Raw genomic sequence first — 23,614 nt, forward strand, 5'->3', positions numbered from 1 at the left:
TCGAGTAAAATTTAACACGTTTTTCAGCTGTTAAAGTAAAAAATTGACAAAAATTAAACTTGAGTTTGAGAGGCCCTGTATGATCACCGACATGCGTTGACGATGATATTAAAGTGCTAGACTAAGAAAAAAAGGCCCTCTTCATAAGCAAAAGTGCAGTGCAGTCAGAGTAATAAAAAATTTAAAGTAAAAAAATATTTTATTATTTAATGCAATTGTAAAACTCATTACGCAATATGAAAAGTTAGTAATAAAATATTTACCATTTGAAATTTCGAAGACGAAATACAGTAAAGCTTTACTAACATATAAGCTGTAAGCTCTTTTAGGAAAAGCTTAATCCCATAAATATATTCACAAGACGAAGTGGCGAAGAGCTAAATATGCAAGCTTTCAGAGATATTTTTCTTATTTCTTATACCCATAAAATAACCAACAAAAATGAAGTCATTCGTGATAAAAAAAATGCTTGTGTATTAAACAAGTCTGTTTATGTAAAGAAATTGGTTGAGTATGATTTGAAATTTTGTTTACTCAACTTAAAAATTTTTTTTGCTCTTCTATGCGACTATAAATTTTAAAACAAAAGTTCTAAATACAAATCTTCCACTACTTAAATTCTCTGCATTTGTATACGAATAGCTCTATGGCTCACCGCAACAGCTTCGCTATCTGTTGGTGACTTCTCAGCGTGTTCCGCGTCCTCTTCCACTTTGTAGATGCGCAACAGCGCCACAAGTGCCACCTTGATTAACATTTTGCTCAAACGCTTGCCCAAACAGTTGCGTGGTCCATCGTCGTACGGCAAATAAGCGCATGCGTGACGCGCCATCACCGCCGCTGCCTCAAAGCGTGCCGGATCGAATTGCTCGGGGGATGGATAAACCGTTGGGTCGTGGTGTATGGCATGCACGGGTATTAACACACAAGTGCCGCGTTCGATTGCATAAGCAGAGCCGGGAACAGGGTAGTCGCTGAGTGTGTGGCGCATGAGCATCTCTGTCACAGGGTGTTTACGCAATGTTTCTGCATAGATATAGATATGTAGTATAAATGAGCTTTCTAATTCTAATACTAAGTTAGTTATGTGTTTAAATTGACGTTGACCCACCTGCCACCACCTGATCGAGGTAGTACATGTGCCCCATTGCTTCGTAGCTAAACTCAAGCTCGTAATTCTGCAACACGCTCACAATATTCTGGCGCAATTGCCGCTGTATTTCCACGTTGCAAGCCAGTTCATGCAAACAGTGTGCCAGTACTGTTGCAGTATTAGCAAAACCGGTTAGCAGTGTGGCAAACGATTGTTTGACCAATTCCATTGCTTTGCGCTCATTGTCAGCTTCATTAGCTTCACTGCGATCATTTTGCTCATCAGACAGCATTACAATAAGTATTTGTAGAATGTCATTTCGTTTCGTCTTATGTGTTCTTCGCTGTTCTAACACCTTTTGCACTACATCCGCTAGGTGTGCACTCAAATTAGGTGACACCACTTGAGCATGCGTGCACTTGGCCCAACACAAACTCGTATTTGTCATCATCAAATTAGCTGAAAATCGCGTTTGACACTCGCGCGTCAATAGCTCATTTATGTGCCAGCGCAACGCCTCCACTGACTCATCTGCGCCGTCCAGCTCTACGCCAAACACACAACTGACTAATGCATCCGTGGCATAGCGGGTGCAAAGCATTTGTAAATCTATAGTGTGACGTTCTCTTGGAAGAACTGCATCCGCATTGGCTACTAAGCACTCAGCAGCTCTGATGACGCGCGGAAATATGAAACCCATTTTAGCCGACCAGAAGCAAGGGGTCAACTTGCGGCGCAACGCCTGCCATTCTGTGTTATCAAGTGAATAAAGAAAATCTTTGTTAAGTGATTGATTGCTCAGACGATCAGAGAAGTTTGAGAAATCATCGATCAACACACGTTTCACCAGCTCCAAGTCGAGTATGACAATTGCAGGTGTAGTGTGGAGAAATATGCCTGCGATGGGCGTGCTCGCCTTAAAATGATTGTAGGCGCTGCGTAGTAGATGCTTCGAATTGCGCTGGCTGGGCAGGATATCAGCTGCCACATAGGGTAAGCCACGATGTTCAAAGTAGTTCAGTTTATGGCGGTAATATGAGTAGATTAATGAGAAGGGTATGAGTATGCCGGAAATAGCTAACGCCAAACGCCAAGCCATTTGATAGCAGTTGAATAAAATAAGCGATGAATATTTTCACGAATATTTAATTTTATTTTGAATATTTTTCACCACTTTCACGAAAAGAGCTAAAAGTATACGAATACAGAATAAGTTGGTAAGAATGTCACTGTTCTATTCTTGTTATTCCAAAAGTGGTTTGTGACAATTGTTTTCACGCTGATCTAATAGACTGACTCAATGAGAGCTTTCAAGAACAAGATTTGTTTAGGAGCATTCAAGCTTGGGAAAAAGCTCTTTCAGAAATGCATGCATAAGAGAGAGAGAGACTCAGAAAGATATAGAGAGATACAGAGAGAGATACACAAATATACATCTAGGCCAAAAATATGTTGACTAAGATATGTACATACATAAAGGTAATAAAGGCTTATACACTTAGTTCAACGTCCTTATAGTTTGTCGATCTTTTCCGGCCCGAAAAATACAGATTCGTTTCTGCAATCACCTCCTTGTTTGAATAAAATCTTTTTCTTAATAGCCTTTTCTTCAAAATATTGGGGAACAATTAATAGTCCGAGGGTACCAGGGAAATCACTAGCCTTCTTCGATTCAAATGAATGCGAACACAAAAAAATAGATCGATCTGACTGAAACTTGGTTTGTGTTCTTGCAACAGATGCTACTATACCTAACCTCGATGAGCGCCAGTGGTGCCATCTCTCCGACTTTACACGGACTTTTCAAACTACCCTCGCACAAGTATAATTAGCATCCACAACTTTACATCTGGTTTACAACTAATAACAGTTCTTGAGGTTTTTTCTCTTTAATCTTCTTGTAACAGTTGCTTCATTACTTAGTTCGGAAGCTTCTCTGTTATTTTGTTTTTATTCTTTCAGCGTGTTTCAAGGCAAAGAGATTGACCGAATCTGATATAGTTTCTATAGCTAAATCCTGGTGCTGATCTTCATTACGCGCGTAGCAGGGAGTTTTAATGATTCCCCTGATTATCTTATTTTGGAATGGCTGCGTAACGCTAATGTGGTACATCACCATAATTGAAGTCCACATCGGTTATAGCACTTGGTTGTAAATAGGCAGCCTAGGTTGAGCTCACAGCTCAGAATTTCTGCCAATTATCCCTTGAAACTTTTACATTTTTAAATTGAGCTATTTCCATTTGAGCTTTACTTCCAAAGCCATGCTTACATACTTGGCGGTATCGGCATATGACGCTATCGCTGAAAGAATATATGCAAGTTTATATATAATTTTATTTTTTGAAATCCATGTTAACTGATTAGGTTTCATTCAATTTCATAATCCAATTTTCAGACCATGTAATAACTTCGTCCATGGATTTCATCAATTCGCATTCGGTGGACCAGCTAAGATAAAAGTGTCGTCAATAAATCTAGCTACTTTGCACGTTTTTGGCACTGGCAGGTCTGAGGTATAGAGCAAATGCAGTACCGGTCCGAGTACAATGCCTTGTGATATCTCTCTCATTTCCAAAAGTGCCCGCGCTTGCTTTACTCTGAAGTATACATTTGCTAACTCTAATGGAATTATGTTCTAAATAGAAGAAAACTAAAATCAGTCTTCGTATGCGCAAGTTTTAAGATCGTTGCATATAAGCGACAACGCGCACTTAAACTATCGCACTATCGGGTTAAACAAATATTTCAGACGTTATTATTTTCATCCACTTTTCACTCTAAGAGACCCAAGCGTGGGTGCGCATTCCAGCAAAGAGTCCGAAAAAGATACTACACGGCGTTATTAAAAAAAAATAAAATTAATTAAAAGAATGAAATTTAATGAAGCAAATAAATGAGGCTTACCGCTTCTCTTGCGCAATAATGCCGTCACAACCATTGCATTAATTTTGTGTACTCATTAAATTTCAATTATTGTTGCATAATTCCCAGCGCAGGTGAAAAGTGGGTATACATATTCATACACATGGATGTATGGTAAGTTCTGCAGCTGCAATGCGAAAATAATGAGCACACGCTTACGGTTTGCAAAAAGCGAAAAGGCAAAAGATAAAAGCGAGGTGGTAACAGCGAAGTGGTAACAGCGCGAGAGTCAAAGGTGCAGAAATGCGTGTGTAGGTGCAAGTGGAAGTTCACAAGTAAGTGAAAATTAATGAGTATGACAAGTAGTAGCGCAGCTAAAAATATTACATGCGGCAATGAATATAAACGCATACCATAGCACAAAAGCACACACAACTATACAGGGTGCATAGCGAATCCTTGTACGTTCCGTTTCCCTTTTTTTGTTACAAAGTGTCGTTTTCCAGGCGCAATTTGGCAATTAGCAAATCATAATGTGGAGCACTTTGTTATTCTTCAAAATTTCAAGCATGTGTGTTCATATATATATGCAAGTGTGTTATTTAGTGAGTTGGGTGTGTACGTGCACTCATGTATTATCACTAAAAGTTAATTTTTTGGTGGTACTTGTAACGTACGCACACTTGGCGGAAGTACTCAGTGCTTGAGTGGTGCCTGAATTTTCACTTGAAGAGCTTTTGCTGCGAAAAGTGGCAGACAATGAGTCCGTAACAATAATAAAAACAACTCTAAATTACAAAGTGTATTAATGCAGACATCAGCAATTAGACAGTTTATAAAGACGGAACAAATACACATAAACAGAACGAAAATCACAAAAAGTTCACACACGTCCCAACTACATACATGCATGCACACATACTCGTATATGCTTGTTTATATATATCGGTGTATGCCTGTGCGGGGAAATAATTCCGCAACAACGCACACACTTACAATTCATTAACACCCTGCAGTGAAGAGCCAAACTACTCAGCAAACATTTTAGTTTAAACAAACTGGTGTTTGATTGCAAGAAGTGATACTAGTACGAGAGCGACAAGAATTGCGCCAGTTGCGAAAATTAATACTTGGTGGTGTAAGCAAAAGAAATATTTTCCTATTTGTTGTTGCTACCTTTATAAATAAATAGCAATATTTAATATAGTAATTTTTAATTTCAGGTTAAATAAAAGTAAATACAAAGTATTTACGGTGAGAAAAAATGTTGCATGATTCTTAAACTTATAACGACAATCCTTTGAAGCTTTCATTTATCATGATGATTTTCTCAACAAATTGGACTAGAATTTTTTAATATATATCGGGTATTTTTTAGCTGCATGAGAACTGCCGATATCGATAAGTATGGCTTGACAGCTGAGAATGGCGAACTGTGTTAATAGTACGCAAAGCGCTTAGCCGATAGATGTATATCAGTTTTCTTGATTAGCTATTTATGTTCAATGCATCTGCCCAAATCGGTGCCGCGTACAAAAGGACTGACCTGACAACTCTACTATAGAGTAATATTTTGCCATGGCTAGGATCACTGTTGTTTGGCATTATTCGTGCCAGATAGGACTGCACACTCGATGCCTTCTTCACAGCGTATTTTAGATGCGTTTCAAAGTATACTCATCAGCCCAAGATATTTCATGGAGAGTTTTAAATTTATAATATAGTTACAGACCCAACCCTTACCATTATAAATTCTACTACCTTCCTGCTGCTTATTAGTACCACATTACTTCTGTGCTCAGCTAGTTCCAGGTTTATGGACGTTAACCGATTCCTGATACTACTTACTGATTAGCTGGTGCTCCTATTACCCCCGAGATACCATCCGTGAATCTAATGACTTTGCTTCTAGGAGGACATCCAGTCATAGAACACCGTCATACACAAGGTTCTATAGCAGAGAGCCAAAAACCGATTCTTGGGGGACCCCTGCTGTTACATTTTACTCCTCAATGCCTTTATCCGTTCTAAACCTCAGTTTACAGTCCGGGAAATAGTTCCCAATTTTTTGTATAATATAACTAGGCGTCCCTACTTTTATGAAGCCTATGGTATACACTGCCCGCTAGCTGTGGTAAAAGCGGTTCTAACGTGAAAAGTTACCACAGCGCAGTGTACTTTTTTCGCGCTACACCATCTCTTGCTTTCAATGGCTTCTGCTGCTAATTCCACAACGAATTTGATAGCATCCACTGTTGAGCGAGATTTTCTGAAGCTGAACTGGCATGTGAATAAAATAGGTTTATCTTCTGCCAAAGTTAATACGATTAGACTACTGGGTTTTTGTGTGCATGGTAATAAGTGTTTCCGCTTACTCGCTCAATTCACTTTCCCCGCTTGCTCATTTTGCTGCTGTTCATTTAATGCAGGGAAAGTGTGTCTGTGTATGTGCAAGTGTGAATGTAGATGGTCTCCGAGTTAAAGCACTTTGGTTTTTGTTATGGTTTATTATTGGTATTTTCCCTCATTTCAGTGTATACGAATAATGTAATTAGAAGAACAAAAAAATCAAATATAAATGGAAGTTTTTGTATAAGTTCATGTAGTGAAAATTGATGTGTTTTTGTTAGCAAATTTATTAAAACTGCAAGTTATGTGATTAATTTTGAAACACCACTTATTTTCTCATAATTTTTGATTTTAATTTTTCCAGCGAAGTTTTCTAAAATTGTTTGACCTAACTTTTAGTGGGATTTCGTATTTCGCTGTTCAATGCCTATCGTTAATTGCTTTATGGTAATTGTTTGTAAACAAAAATGTTATTTATGCATTTATCGAGGGGTTTATCATTTACGCTCATTCTCTCCATGTGCACATTCTACAGACAGTGCTACATTATTTGCAGGAGTTACACTTAATTTGTTTTTTGATAGATGTGACATTTATTTGATATATAAAAAGGGTCTTATGATAATAGCACAGCGCACATTTGAATCGTTTTCTGCTGGAACTCTTTTTTGTCAGATCTTTCAGCAGGTGCGCCACTTTCTTGTTTTTTGCTTCGCCAACAGTCGCATGACAAATATGTTGTATGGTCTTACAATGGAGAAAAGTTACTCCGAAGTGCTACGCAAAAATATAGGTATACCATATTTCAAGCCGAAGTCGACCCTCTAGACAGATGCGTTTATTTGAACCTTGAACGCAACTATAACCAAAACTATTTTTATTGAGAGCCAAACAGCAATCCGAGCTCTCAACTCTTTGCAGGTTACATCAAAACTGGTGCGGGGATGTCTTATAAGCAGAATATCTTTGGAAAAGCAACCAGAGACCTATAGGTTACAGAGTACACAATAATTACTGGAAACGAGGGTCGTTTGAAAAGTCCAAGAAAAGTTATATTTCTGTTGGAAGAACACACATGAAGTTTCAGTCAGATTAGTATATTTATTTCTTTGGAATTCGTTTGACTCGAGTCGAGTGATTCTCAAAAAAATTCTTTTCCATAACGACAATGCATCATCTCACGCCACAGCAGTTGTAGTAAAAAAATTAATGTAAGTAGGATTCGAACTCATTTCATACCAAGCCTACTCTTCACACTTGGCCCCCTCGGATTCCTCGCACCACTATTTGTTCCACAATGTGAAGAAAAGGCTAGCAGGAAAAATATTTTATTTTAACTAAGATGTGATTGTAGAAACGAATGGCTATTTTCAGACTTGGACAAATCCTATTATTCGGAAAGGATCAACTAGAGCAGCGTTGGATGAATTGCATATGCCTAAAAGTAGACTATATCGAGAAATAAAGATGGTTTACCCGAAACAATTAAATAGTTTTTATTTTTGCATGGACTTTTCACATAGGTAGCTTTAACCTAACTCAATTTAAGAGTTGTATGGGATTAAATACGAATAATTTTAGAATGATCACCAAAATTCTACGAAAGCATCATGGATTGAGTCATTATCTTATTAACCTGGGAATACACACCGATGGAATTAGCAGTATCTGTAAGGAGGAAGATGAAAACGTCAAATATATGCTGCCATTGTTTCCAGCACTAGTGTAGATATAAGCGACACTTACATCTGAGTAGACATATTTTAGCCGAAGAGGAAATAAAACTCAATAACGTAAGAGACGTACTAAAATTTATTGAGGAAGTCGGGCTCAGAGAAATACTCAGAATCCACTGGAGGGCGCAATCGATTTTTCAGGGTGCAGTGCAAGGCCCCCTCCCAATAAAAATTATATAATAATATTACAATAATAACAGTGGCATGCTTTGCTTGACTAGGAACCACTTCACAGGCAATGCGGAATGAGGCAGCACATTTTTTTGCTTTTGTAGCACTTAACATTTTCCCGGTGAGCCACAAAAACAAAAAAATCACCTCTAATACGAATGAATTCAACCGAGATGCAAAGCATTCGAAAGAGAAGGTTGCACGCTAAACAGCTGACATTCACTGGCCTACTTGCTTTATAGCAGCGTCACTGTGTGGTCATTCAACAGCCACAGTTCGCATATTTTCGTTTAATCAAACCTTGTATTGGACCATTTTTCTCTTTGGGTGAAAGAATTTTGCGACCACCAGAGGACTTCCTGATTTCTGAATGAAATACTCTTCGCATTAATTCCGAATTTCCCCGCCACAGATGTACAAGCAGCGTTGCGCATACAAACATACATACACACAATTTATATGTCTATGCCAAATTGATTTAAGCATTGTTTGCTGGCAAAAATCAAGGCACGCCCGCTGAGTACAAATGCCTGAGTAAAAAATGTCTGCACATAAGCCAAACTCTGCGCCTAAAAAGGTATGCACGTATGTATGAACATACTCACGTAATTGTGGACTTGTGTATCTGCACTCAGCTCTCTGCTGGGGTTTGTTTTGCTATTTGCTGTGAAATCTATGTTTGTTTACACTTAAGATTGATTGTTTATTTGCTAATCTATGATATCAATCTTGCTACAAAAACAAAAGCTATTATTATGCGTATGTGAAAGTTACGAATACACCAAAGCTTACTAATGCAAGCATAAATATGTCGAAAAAAAAAGAAAAAGTTGAAAAAGTCTTAAAAATATTGCAAAAGTGGCCCAAAAGATAGGCAAACTGAATTTCCAAACTGTTGCACGTTTAGGTCGCAAATTTTTTTGCCGTAACACTTTAAAATCTTCCCCGTTCGCAACTACGTAAATAAATAAATACCTTTTACTGCGCATTGGCGTCATGCTGGATTTGTTGTGAATGACAATTGTATTTGTTTAGTGACAATGCTTTGAGCTTGTGACAGACGCAAGCCTGTTGAATGGATTAGTGTTCAAATATTTTGACACAATAACGAGGATGTTGAGCCTTTTTGACCTGCTGCGTGCGGGTTGCATGTTTCAAATGAGTAAAAGACAGAAAAAAAATTTATAGACCAAAAGTAAATACCCAAAAGCTGATGTAATAGATACGTGGTATTATATAATACCGAAAATTGCTATGCTAGAAGTGTAGATGTAATAAAAAATATGTCAAATACATACCTACGAGGGTCGTTTGAAAAGCTCGTGCAAAGGTCGTTTGAGGAGGCCCTGCAAAGTCAGAGAGATGGCTCTGCTGGCATATATCGAGATTACACTTAGTTACTAGCATCTCATGGAAGAGCACAAATCAAGTTTCAGCTACATCTGTCTATTTCTTTGTGCTTGGATGTCGTTTGAATAAAAAAATGAACGAGAAATAATTTTGTGTGTATAATTTCACGTCTCAGCAGTTGTGGTCGCAAAATTTATGGAAGTGGGATTCCAACCCATTTTCCATCTGCCTATTCTTCACACCTGGGTTCCTTAGATCCCTCGGACTACTATTTGCTCGTCAATTTGGAGAAATAGTTGGCGAAAAAAGATTTTACTCAAACGAGGAGTCGATTGCAGAAAGGAATGATTATGTTTCAGCTTTGGACAAATCCTATTATGTGGAAGGGATTAACAAACTAGAACATTATGAAGCAATGTGCATAAGCCTAAAAGCATACTAGTCGAAAAACAAAAAAGTCTTTCTCCAAACATTTCAGTAGTTTTTATTTTTGCACGTACTTTTCAAACAACCCTCGTATGTATACATATATATTTATGCACACATGTACAAAATAGAAAAGGACAATTTAGGTCAGTTTGAAGTGATTAATGGTATATGTATGTATGTATGTATGTACACTTTACTTTGTGCACGAAATTTGATAATTTTAAGTTTAAGGGGCTCAACCAGTGTGAAACTTTGAAAAATTCAAAAAAATTTTTTCCATATTTTTCAGCAAGCAAGCAGCAACTTTTTGAAGAAGAAGAAGGTGAATTATATGGGCCTGGAATAGCAAATTAGGATTAGGTATGATATTTATCGTTTTATAAATGTGAGATCAGTATTTTTTTCTTTAAAAACGTTTTTCTCAAAATAGCGTTTTCTTAATTTGCTGCCACTGTAACTTAAAAAATAATTTTACGATCGACTTGAATCTTGTTTCCTCATTTTAAGTATTCATTTTTACATTGAATGACCCTCTGATATTTCAATCTAATAAAAATTGAAAATTTGCGATGTGAAATACTATTACATTTTCAAGCTAAATTTTTATACTTTTTTCAAAACTGCGGGATTTTTTTGGATTTCGTTTTTTCACCACAATCCTGCGTTAATCAACGCGTGATACCATCATCTTTAATGACTTTTTTGTTTTTTTTTTATTTCAGGCACTCTGAAGACCGTAACAAAGGCAGCAGTGGGGAAACTTTTTTTTTTGGACCTTCGAGAGATGCCCTATTATTAGAAGAAAAGTCCAGATTTTCCTTTGAAAAAATTTGTACTTGAAGTTTAATTATATATTAATATACTTACAAAGTTATAAAACAATCAATGTAAAACTTTTTTAAAAATAAATTTTCAAAAACCACCTGTTTTTTTGTCAGTCACACTGGTTGAGCCCCTTAACGCTAACGAGGAAAGCGGATACTCTGTAATCCGCTTGCAATGCTCCCTAAAAGCATTAATGTGCATCATGATTCCCTTATAATGGTAATTGTCGGAAATTTTTAACTAAAGTGAAATTAAGGTGATGCCTGCTTGACATAGATCTGTACCTCTCCAAGCGTCGGGCTAAGAAGATCGAGCACGCAATGGTTAGGTTAGGTTGTAATGGTTGCCGAGATAGTGGACCTACTTCGACGAGAGAAGTTTGGTTCATCCTTTGTGATACCATTGCCAGAGGGAAAAAGAGGTGAAGGAAAAAACGAAAGGACGAAAAGGAGAGGGGTGGGGAGGGTTGAGTATTTGTGGACTATGAAAAGTGACTAATTTGTGGTTGTGTTAGCCGTTTTATGCTGCTGATGAAGTTCATCAGATTTTTGATATCAAGACCTGCTATGTCAGCAGGTGCAGAAAAGAAGTGAGAACCAAGGTGCTTAAATCTTAGTCAGCTAATGGGCAGGTGCTGAGATGATTGTGAGGAAGCACACACAATTTGAGAGCTGAGATTTTGTCATCCTCAAAATACCCCCCGAACGCCTCCGATCCAAACGTAGCCAGAAGGATTTCGCGACCTTACACGTTCTTGTATTTGCCCGCTGAGTTAGTGCAAAGCCCATTCTTCTAGGAGTAGAATGCAGGTGGTCAAGGGGATCCCGATCATCTCATTTCGCGGGCACACTCGAGCACGCATTATGGGAGTTAAAATTTTCGTAACAAAGTTTAAAAACTAGTTTCGGAGAATCGCATTCTTAATTTAGGAGTGGCATACATATTCATGCATCTCCTTAAATAAAAAGAATGTTTTGTGGTCACTATAAGCCTCATGATATTCTACAATCTTCATATAACATATCCAATAATGTCCTGCAATCTGTGGATGTGATCAAAGATCTTGGAGAAATGTTTGCTAATCTTTTTTTTCTCTAGTCACATCAACTTTAGTAACTCAAAATCATACCCTGTCTTAAGTTTTGTTGGACTTACATAATAGCAAATATTTCTCAAAGATCATACAAGCAACAGCCCTTAAAACAGCCTTTCGTAATTTAACGTTAATTGCCTTAATTTTCCATACAAGTTATTTTATTATTACAAAATCCCAGCGCGCTTCTGCACTCTCGATATGCTGCTTTTTGCCTTTGCGCACTTGTAAACGGCTACTGCAAAACGCACACACATACATTTAAGAATTAAAATATTTCACTGCCCTTACCACTACATGCATATATGTATGTAAGTGCATGATAGTTGGCAGTCGACTATTCTGCTTATTATTGCAGCTCTTTAAGTGGCTGCCAGCGCTGCGGTTGGCCATAAGAGACATTAATTATAATACCGTTGCGCCACCTGAACGCCGTACGAGTGGAGTGTGTAATTGTGATGATTGCGTTTGCTCATTATGCATTCGGCGGAGCAAGTAAAGCAACTGTCGCGTATGAATAAAAGGGAATGAAAAAAGCAAACGGAAATATGTGATGAAGTATGCAAAGAGAAAATTTTATGATGTGGGATTTTGATGAGCTCGAAAAGAACGTGAGAACAATTTTATTGTACAGTAGATATGCGATGTGGTCTGAGGTTTTTTGCAATTTATTTTCATCATAATTATTTTCCTTCATTCCAATAAAATCAAGTAACCAAAATAGATGTTTTTACTTTGCGGAAGCAAGCCATTTTTTTCGTAGAGTGTTGCGCTACTCGATATAAAAAGATCTCAAATATTTTATAATAAGCTTGAGCATCTATGAGCACCATCATGTGCGTGTATTTGTATTTCGTCTAAAATTTATTCTTGGTTAAAGATGATAGCTTTTTGGGGAATTTTCAACATTTACTGAAAGTTTAGATTTTTTGCTCTCATTTGAAGGACTGTAAGTAAATCTTATCAACTGCTTTGAACTATCTATGGTGTAACGGTACTTAGTACCAGATTTTGACGTGAATTGTTTGAACTCTTCAAGAGCGCTGATTTTAATGTCGAAGACCGGCAGCCAAAATTTCGTGGTAGATAGAAAATTGTTGAAGATTCAGAATTGGAAGCGCAACTTTATAAGCCCTCGTGTCAAATGCAAAAGAAGTTGACAGAGTCACTGAATCCATAAACCCAATTATTCATATTTCAAAGCTATGGAAATGATTCAGAAACAAGGCCAATGTGCTCCGTTTGAGTGGAAGCCGAAAAATGTTGAGAGATGATATTCCCTTGTGAGTAGTTGCATCAGATACAAAAAAGGAAAGGGCTACCGAATTACGTTGTAACTTGCGATGAAAAATGTACACACTTTATTAATCCGCAGCTCAGAAAGTCAGAAAAGAACGACTATGCTTCTACCTCGATGGCCAAACCCAGTGTTCACGGCGGGATGACTATGCTCTGTAAGTGATGGTATCAATATGGTACTGAAAGTAATTAATGCACTTGAGCTGAACTGAAGTAAGTACAGCCAAAGTACTTAGGGAGCGAAGTTATTCTCCAGCTTCATACTGCTCGGCGCTATGTCGCATAAGAAGACGAATTGAAGATTTCCTGTACGTAGAAACATTCGCCATGCTCTCCAAAGGTTGTTTCACCTGACTATAATTTGTTTCGATCGATGGATGGCTCATGCCTTGGCTGATCAGCATTTCCACTCTTTTGAAATAGTCCGAAACTGGTGTCAAGGGCCACCTCTAAAGACGAAAAGTTATTCCGATGCGGCATTCATGAGCTCAGGTAGGTAAATATCAGAAAGTACTTCGAAATATGATTACATATTTTAACCCAATTGTCGCCAGCGCTTCCTGAGAAATTCCGCAAGTTTATGAATTACCAGCAGCAAAACTAAAATGCAAAAATGCAATGTTTTCATGATTCAGCAAAAAGAGTTAAATATGGAATATTGGAGGACGATTTGAATTGTATATAGACCCTTCTAGAATAAATATATATGATTGATTACATGCGAAGGGAAAACTGCAGGTTAAATTAAAAAAAAAAAGCAATAGCAACACAAAAAAGAGAACTAAAGGAGTCAGTGAATTATTTTTTAAAAACGCCTTGACTTTTATGAAAGATAATGCGGAAATAAAGTTTTAGACTTGTGAATTACCCTTTTTGAAGCTTATAGCGATTCATTCGGGATTTAATGGCCTTTTCATAACTCAGCTGCAATTTTCATTTCCTTTTTACTATTTGCCTTGCCTTTGTTTATGTCTGCTTTGTGTGATTCATTCCTCTTTGCCTTCCAAACATAAAATTCTGATTTTCTAGTAAGAAGTTTAATTTGAAATATAAACTCCAGAGGCTTGAGGCATATGCAGAATTGTTCATTTACGTGTATTATCATTTTATATATTTCAACTTTGCTTTATATGCATTGCATTTCCCTCAATTGACACACACATCGCGTAGGGGTATAATCATCAGTGTAACGCGAAATTTATAAATGTGCATGTACTCATTTATATGTATGCATGTATGTGTGACACGCATAAAAAACCAATATTATAGTCACGTCTCTATACACATTGTTGTGGATGTTGTTGCTAATATGCATTCACACATTCCCATTCGACTTCTGCTGCTGTGCTAAAGTTGCTTTGCGACAAGGCGGCGTAGTCATTGTCTATGCAACGACAGTAAGAGGCTCATCAAGAGCAGATTTTTAGTGGAGGTTGCAAAGGCGCATACTTACGCTATGCCAGTATTTGTAGATAGGTACCCTGCACGGAAAACTATTAGTATTGTGATAGTGTGTCCCAATGAACTTAGAGAAGCTAGATGAAGAGACCTCTTTTCGGTTGAAAAGCTGAAGCAGTTCTATTTCATAGTCGGTTTTATCCAGACTGAAGCAGACTTAGTTTTTTAGAGCTTGACCTAAAAACTCATACCGGCGCGTAGATTATTTTAGAATTTTCAAAGAAAAGGTTCATGGCGAGACTTGCAACTAAATTAGCTCACTTGAGTAGACAAAGCGGCTACGATAATTTTCCTTTAAGAAGCGGCGTTGTAGCTTTCCTTGATAAGCTGTACTAGTTTAACTGGCACTTCGCTCCTCAACACAGAGCAAAGTAGCCCGGATACACTCCCTATCGCATGCTTTTTCAAAATGGAGGAACAGCAATTGAAGTTTGGAGTTATACTCGGTGCATTGTTCTATGATAATACGAAGTGTATTGATATGGTCTGCATAGGAAAAACCACAACGAAATCCAGCTTGGAAGAAACTAATCAATACCTCAAGGTGCAGTTTTAAATACAAAATATCCGTATCATGCAGACTAGAAATCAAGCGCTCCACGCGGTCTTAAGTTGTGCGTTGGGTTATTCTGACAGTTTAATAAAATTTTAAAATATTTTATGCCACTCAGTTTTAATTAAGAAATTTAATCAAAATTCATCGTCAAAATTCAAATTTTTCAAAAATCTGCCTTTATTGAATTAAATTTTGGGTTTCCAATTTTCAGCTCTCCTTGAGTCGGCTACCGACTGTTCATATTAGTTGTACATGAGATTTGTGCTTATCTCATTCAGAAATTCCTTGAAGGGTCCTGATAAATGTGTTCCCACAGATGAGTGTATTTGTGTGTGCTTGTGCGTATTCACTCATTAGTATGACTTGCGCTTGCTATGCCACTAATAAAGGCAGATGCAAGTGTGAACGTGAATAATAATACCAGCCGATGCTTGTTGGTGCAACTTTTCTAATATGGATGCGTATACATATGCACGTATTTAGGAAGACTCGGTATATTTATCCGAACTGTCAAAGCAGCACTTTTACCACCACTAATGCATATGTTTTGTTGTACACTTCCGATTACTTGCAATTTGCATATCTCGAATGCATTTATTGCTCCCATTGCATAGAATAAGCTGCAGTTTCGTTCGTGATTGCCATTTGCTTTATTTTTCTTTTGCTTGGTACGTAAACTTCATGGTTATTACTTTGTAAAGCAGATGTTGCAATTTTGGAACTGTGATGACGGAAATATTTTCACTGAGCAATAACGCACGGAAGTATGCAACTATTTTGCAGAGAATATGGAAGATTTCTATAATATTTGCCAACTTAAGTTTATTAATATTTAACTAGGGAAATTTAAAAGGTTGTGCCCAATAAGTTCAGTGCTTGTTGGTACGCCAGAAGTGTTATATACAGTACACACATACTAATTACATACCTTCTAGGCATGTGAATTGCCAGCGCTGGACATTGAACCGTTTGCACAAATATTTACATTTACTGGCTGATAGTAGGAATAGTTTACTTCAGGAAACGTAAAAGTGGCCTTTTTCTTGGTTATCGTCGTTCCGCTTGGAAATATTTACTCGAATCAAAATAGCAGTCGAGAAAAACGAGCAGCTACGGCAGCAGCCATTCTGTGTAGCAAAAATTTTGCCATTGCACTCAACTAATTCGACAAATAATAAACATTGGTGAGTATAACTTTTACATGCCCTAAGTGTGCCGCAATGAGTAAAATGCCACCTAAATATTTCATTAATGAAAATAGGCGAAGGATAGCAGCTTTTTACTTTTCATTTTCAGTGTTAAAATATTCAACAAATTTAGACAGAGTGGTTGGGGAAGTTCAAATTAAGATTGTTGCGGAAATTAGTGTGCGCGGAGCGGGAAGCCCACTCGTAGTTTCTGCCTTTTGGCATCGTTTTTATGTCTTTATCAATCGCAGTTAGCATTTGCAAGCGGGATTCTCCAATTAATTTATTCTGACATACATTTCCATAAGGGCCGTGTAAACCTGTGGCCCTGTATTATCTTTCTAATCAAATTTCCGGAGAGGTTTCATTGTAAGTGCTTGATTCAAGTGCGTTCCTGTTGATCCCGAAAGAGCTGACACAGTTGTTTAAATTTTTTTGTGATTTGTTTTATTGTACAATTTGTACAAGGGGAAGATGAAAACTTCATCGGACCTAGTCCTTTGTTCGGATTCAACAAAAACAACCTAAAACAAAAAATAAAATACTGGGCCAAAACTCTATTAAATCAGCATTGGAACAATGTAGAGGGTCTTAGACACTCCAAAAAGTTCCTAAGTTTCAACGCTAAAAGAGCCAACATGGCCCTCACGTTAAACAAAAAGAGCATCCGCACTCTCACAGGCGACCCGTGAGGGCTTCACCTGCAACAAACACTTACATAAATTAGGCATAACTAACACCAGCACCTGCAGATTCTGCTGCGAAGATGAGGAGTCTATGGAACATCTCATTATCGAATGTCCGGGGTTGACGCGTAGAAGGAAAAGGTTTTTAAACAAGTTCATGCTTACAGATGAAGACCTTCAATCACTCCCTCAGAAGTAGCTGGTACAATTCATAAGCATACTTAATAGTCAATAGACAGCATAGGGTGCACAATAGATCAATATGGTCGCAGTGCTAAAGGGCTACTCCTTAACCCTTTACAACCATTAACCATTAACCATTATTGTACAATTTATATAGAAAGTGGATTAAATAAGCACAAAGCAGTTTCTAATTTCACTCTCTTTTCCATTCTCGACAAATGAAGGTATCAGACCTTGCCAAATGGGCTATCTCATATAAAAAAGAAAGGAGGGCGGAAGGTCTGCGGCCTGCCAAAGAAGATTTAGAAGATATTTCAAATCATCCTATTGCCAACTAAGATGCACCTTTCCACGTTTACGTCTAATAACTTGCATAATGTGCAAATATACACATCCTCATGAGATAGAGCACCCAGGGCTAGATTAGTTTTTTCTGTTGTTATACCTTTCGCACCCATTAACGTTGTGCCGCTTTAGTCCTTAGTCTTTTAGTCGTCCAGAAAGAAACTAAAAATGCGAAATGGCTGTTGAAATAATAAAGATCATTAGTCAAATTTTAAACACCACCTTCTTTTGAAAGAACTTCGTAAAAGTTCCTCCTTCCGCGTTATATGTAAGATGGTTTGCAGAGTCTTGAAAGAACCAGAAAGGCCATTTCATTCTTAGTTTTGGTAAGGAATGCTTTATTGATCCCTCCATCAAAGAAAGCAGCCAACAAATTTTTGTGTTTTTTAATTTCTTTTTTGAAGGGCGGAAGCCTGTGAAATTTTTTTTTTATCCAAATGTTGCAATTGTACTTCCGAGCAAAATATTATTGTTCAGCGAAACTGTGATTAAATTGTTTTGGCTGTATAAAAAATACATTACCTTCATCTCGCTTCCACATTAATTATCCCAAGAAGCTTATCAGTCCTTTCTTAAATACCCTGCACTAGTTACTACATACAAACTTAATTTGACTAAAATTTACTCGAGTGAGAAGTATTAACACTCCATAAATGTATGTATGTATATGTGTGTAAGCAATTACTTCTTTTGTGCAGCATTTACTCAGCTTGCTGTTTGCAAGGAAAACAAACTGCGGCAGAAAAGGACAATGGAAAGCCGTCCCCCGAAAGCTATTGCGTTTCAACTTACAAATCCTTAACATATTTATGTGTATATTTGTAAATATCTACCACCTAATTAAAGATTATAACTGGTATACAAGCAAAATAGAAAAAGTCCAAAGCTGAAAAAGACGGTTTAAGGAAGCAGAATAGCGGCTGCTAGAATTAGATAATGCGGAGTTAAGGATAAAGTTGGTTTAATAGGAAATTCATGGAAGGCTAATATCATTCATTTGGAGGGTAAAACTAAAACAACAACTGGAGCGTTTGTGTGAAAAGCAGTGATCCGTTAGACAAGTAAAAATAATTGCAAGGAAAATAGTAATAGCCATGGCGAGCACATTTCTGGGAACGAAATGGTGAATGCAAAACGAAAAAACAAAAAAACAAAAATAAAAACAACAAAAATTAAGCAACTAAAAAGATTTCTAGCAATCAAGCAAATAATTTGCAATAAAATTAAAGGTAATTCAAAGTTAATTATGGCCGCTCTACTCACATAAACTGTTGAGAGAAAAACATAGCAAATCAAGTGGAAGGAAGACGTCACTAATGAACACGCATTACGGCAAATAAAGAAAATTTAGGCTCAACTGTTGAGAAAACACAATGGCTGCGTGCAGCAAATTATTGCGAAAAACAACACGAGCGAGAGAGCGTGGAATGTGTTTGCAATTAAGAGACGTATGTAATAATTTTTATGATTATGGTTGACGATATAATTTGCAACATAAAATAATTGTATAGAGGGTGTGTCATTAACAACGCCCTATTTCGAAACCTAAGGCGTGAGTTAAATAACTTATATGGTTGGTGTGCGCGTAATCTTTTGTTCCTGAACACCAGTAAATGCCTCTTATGCGAGAGTTTTCAATATTATTCCAAAATCTTGCTGCATCTCAAACTCGCTGCTTAAAGGGGGAGCCTCATGTAGAAGCCTCAAAATCGGTAATTTTTTAAACATATTTTTAAAAGTGATAAAACTACAATTTTATTTAACCTTTCGAGAGTGCCAAAAAATTCAAAAAAATTGTTTTTCCAAAATGGCGGCTCAGGATCATTTCTTGTTAGCTGCCTACATCGCGAGGTCCCAAACTGCTCTATTTATTACTCTTAATCTATCGATCTGAAACAAAAAAATGAAATTGAAACAAGTATAAAAGTAATTATAAAATAAGCCTTTTAAAAAAAGTCAAAATTTATTCTTATTTTATTGACATTTTTAAACCCCAAAAAGTAATTTATCAACGCAAAATATATGAAATTTTATCCTTCCGATAGTAATGTATAGAAAGGCCTCACCAAACTTCAAACAAATCGGTCTACAACTTTTTGAGTTACAACACGAACAGTTTTTAAAAAAGTCGTTTCGAGATAATTGAGTTTAAAGATTGAGGTACAGGAGCGCGCGGACCGCTCTCTACCTAGTTAGTGGACTGTAGAAGCTATAATATTGAGAATTTCGGCATGAAAGTTGCACAGTATATTCTTAAGATGCTATAAAAATTAAAATGCGAAAAAAAATCGATTTTTTGATGCTGATGTAGGGCTCCCCCCTTAAGACGAATAGATAATTCAAAGACCTGGAGCTATATTTTGACTGCAAGCACTTCAGCACTCACACAAATTATAACGTTTCTAAATCGTTCACAATGTTGGCCTTTATTCGTCGAAATTATTCTTCGTTTTCTGATCCCTAATCTCTCAATCCCTATTGTCTCAAACTTATTGTCTCGTCCTTTGTTCGGACCAGATTAGAATACGTAGTATTCGTTTTGAGACCGTTTCATGGAGTCAATATTAATATTTAAAAAATAATAATTGCAAGAACCTTTTAGTTCAGCAATTTTTCCAGGGTAATTGGTAATAGATTTCCCCTTTATAATTTTGTACTTTAGAATTCAATAGTTCCTTTACTATTTTATAGATTGTACCATATTTTAGTGTCCCATGTTCTTGGTATAAGTATCCATTTGATAGCAACAGAAGTGCTAATAATATGACGTCACTGTTATGAAGAGAGTTGACATTGCTAGCCACATTATCGCAGAAGACAGCGCCTAGAGGTGGACTCACGGTAGTTTAAGGGGGGCGCAATGGTATTTCAAGCACTTCAAGTGCAACATGACTTGTTTTTTGTTTTGACATATCCATCTAGTTTGAATGCACTTCATCGGAAAGAATGATTGACTTAAAATAAAAAACAGCATCAATTGGTTGCCCCTTTGAGTTCTATTCTATATACTTTGGACGCTTAGTGTATACAAAATCTTTTAAGACTGCATGGGTAGATTTTTAGACAAAATTGGCCAGAAACTGCTTTGTGAATACCTTAATCGCTAAGCACTGTGGCGAATTTGGGTGAAAAAATTTTTTTAGCACTCCAAATGCTTCTCCTTTTTTCCAGGCGACAGGGCTGTTCATACCTTTTTGGAGTTGAACTAATTCTGTAGTCTCAAAAATGTATCGCTTCATTGGATCGCTGCACGGCAAGTAATTGTTTTGTGCTGATGAAAAAATTATACCCGAATTATGCCCGCATTTGTGTTAGTGAATTTTCGTGTAGGTCTTTCATATTCAATCGCCATATTCACACATTACAGCTGTCGAAATACCCTAAACCCAAAATATGTAGGTGTTTCTAATGCGACACCTTATATAAAAATTGTGAGTTTCATTTAAAGCAAGAAACTACAAGTACAGAAAAAGCAAAACATTTGAACACGAGCGCAGAAATTAGTTGCAAATTCCCACGTATTCCTTGTACAAAAACACCAACTCTTCGGCAAGAGCGCTGGGTGCGTAGAGAAGCATGTCATTCGACCTTTCCTTTCTTTGGCAGCTTCCGGCAAGTCACGATGTTTCACGGTTGTTCGCTCAACCTTAAATCCCCTTCCAGTGATTACTAATATCTTTGTGGGTGTGCTTGTATTTACATATCGACGCGTTTTATTCAGGGTGTGTGATGTAGCTGGTTCGTCGCTTAAGGACTGCCTGCCAGTCAGGCAAGCAAGTCATTACCCACTAGCCGCACGTGCAAGTGCAAGTGTGAAGAACTCACTACACTCACACAATATTATTGATAGTGACAAGTGCATACATGACTGAAGCTTATAAAGGTATAAATGTAGCACAATTTAGCAGTAGCAGAAATGGTAGCAGAGAAGAACTTTTTTGAAAAGGACTTGCATTAGCCCATGTGCGTTAGCACCAAGTTGCAAGCAAGTCCAAGTTTTTCGTTGATGACACGTATATCCTTATATGTTCTACTTAAAATTATTTAGTTGAGTGTACGTGTGCCCGAAACTGTCTTAGCCAAACTGTCAGCGTGTGTCAAGTGACGCGTTCGTGTCAGCAATTCAGTGCCAGGCGGCAAATAGTAAACTGCTAGAATTTGACAAACTGTTTAGGGGAGAAATGTGTTAACTAGTCACGTCACTCACAGGAAAAATATCAAATTCATCGCTTTGCGGTATTTCAATCGGTAATAGCTGTTGACATGACATGACTGCGAGATTTTGGGAAGGCACGCAGCTTGATCTCTGCTGCCTCGCATGACCTTTTCAAATACTTTTCGTAACTTCACACTCATTTGCAACAGTGTGGAGAGGTAAAAATCGCAAAAAAATTAGATGAAGTTACAAAAAAAAAATTTATATAGTACCTGTCTATTTGCAAATATTTAGTGAAAATTATTTGCCATAAACCTTGGATTGAAAAACAAGTAATAGATTTGTTGCACTCATTTCGTTCAAATTGTGTTTCATGTTTGAACGTTGAATGGCATGTTGCATGCTTCACGTGCACCAAAGTGCCTGGGCAGCATGCCTGCATGTGTTTGATATTTATTTATTCATTTATTTATCTTGCATGCTATTGACTGGCGATTAGGCGAAATCGATTAGGGAGGCGGGTGATTTTCAGCAATACGAAAAATGTTAGAAGAGCAGTCAAAAATGGTTATAAAAACTACGTGACATAATACAAAGCCAGAGCTGCAAAAAATGTGTTAGAGTAAAAAGCAATTATAAAATATTGTTTGTACAATAAAAAAAAAAAATTGCGTGTTGTTAGTCTGTAAAATATAAATGAGGCGTGCTTGTAATAAAAATAAATGCATTATTTTTGCAGTATTTGAATATTTTTGCATGACATTGACTATTTTATTTGGAATAGTTGGAGTAACTCGATTCATAATTGGACTAACGTAAATTTGTTTAGTTTCGCTCAACAACTCGTTGCTATTTGGAAAGTATGTAACTCCACATTAACTTCGTGCCAACAAAATGCAACAGTGTATTTCACAAGCATCCCTGGATGCCAGCTTTCAGTCGCGGAATCATTCGCCTTAACCCTAGAACACACACCCGGGTACAAATGTATTCACTTCAACTTTGAAGTGTTGTAACTTTTGAACCGCTATACCTCTATACCGCTAACTTCGGATCTAGGAAGATTTAGTTGTGAGTTTAAATTCAAAATTTGAACCAGATCGGACCATTGGTTCAGAAGCTACAGCCTTCCAAACACATTATATACGTAAACACACACCCGGGATACGTTTGTACCCCAATAGTAAAAATCCTCATAATAATCAAAAAAAAACCTTTTTTATATTATTTTTTTATTTGAAAATTTAAAAATATTCATTTCACACTTTATATTATTGCAATCTTATATCTAAGGAAAATCATGGCAAATAGAGCAATTTGTTGATGTGACCGAATGTTCAAGACACATTGGCTTCTTACATTTGGCGCACAGCTTTCTAGTTTTTCTACGGCGTTTTTCCTCTTGTGCGTAACATAGATAGCAAGATCCGGCACAGGATTTGGCGTGCGCGCTGCGGCAGATGTTGATGCTGCTGTTGACACCATTGATTCCAGCGGTCGGTTGAAATATGCTTCAATAGCAATTTTAGTCGAAAAATTTCGCGTCACTTGACGATTTATGGCTCTGGCTTCAATAATGGGCATACACAATGCTTCAGCCAAGCTGCGCAGGATCTGCTTACGCTTGTTGTTTGTTCTCCAAGGCAACATAGGGTTATTCAAATCGTAGACAATGTAGGCTGCAAGAGCTGTAATGTCCAACATGTTGAAGAACATCGCTAGTGGCAATCGTTTTGTTTGTCTTTGTGTTGGATATTCCGCAAACATTTGGTCCATTCGATCAACACCACCTTTGGTACGATTATAATATTCAATTATTTCAGGTTTCCCACT

The 23,614-nt window shown here is 37.2% G+C and overlaps 1 protein-coding gene across 1 annotated transcript; it reads right to left on the bottom strand.

The window, feature by feature from the left end:
• Nucleotides 1-356: 356 nt before the first annotated feature.
• Nucleotides 357-2,357, bottom strand: LOC129244940 (probable cytochrome P450 6a14). The gene is made up of 2 exons (XM_054882862.1): nucleotides 1,112-2,357; nucleotides 357-1,026 (listed from the first exon to the last, which is right to left on the bottom strand). The coding sequence occupies exons 1-2, from the start codon at nucleotides 2,190-2,192 to the stop codon at nucleotides 614-616; spliced, it is 1,494 nt and encodes a 497-aa protein (XP_054738837.1). The 5' UTR covers nucleotides 2,193-2,357; the 3' UTR covers nucleotides 357-613.
• Nucleotides 2,358-23,614: the final 21,257 nt, after the last annotated feature.

This window comes from Anastrepha obliqua, chromosome 4 (assembly GCF_027943255.1).
Source record: "Anastrepha obliqua isolate idAnaObli1 chromosome 4, idAnaObli1_1.0, whole genome shotgun sequence".
NCBI lineage: Eukaryota > Metazoa > Arthropoda > Insecta > Diptera > Tephritidae > Anastrepha > Anastrepha obliqua.

Coding starts and splice junctions, on each gene's coding strand:
- LOC129244940 (XM_054882862.1), bottom strand. CDS start 2,192: ATGGCTTGGCGTTTGGCGTTAGCTATTTCCGGCATACTCATACCCTTC. Junction 1,027..1,111: donor CCTCGATCAGGTGGTGGCAG/GTGGGTCAACGT, acceptor ATATCTATGCAG/AAACATTGCGTAAACACCCT.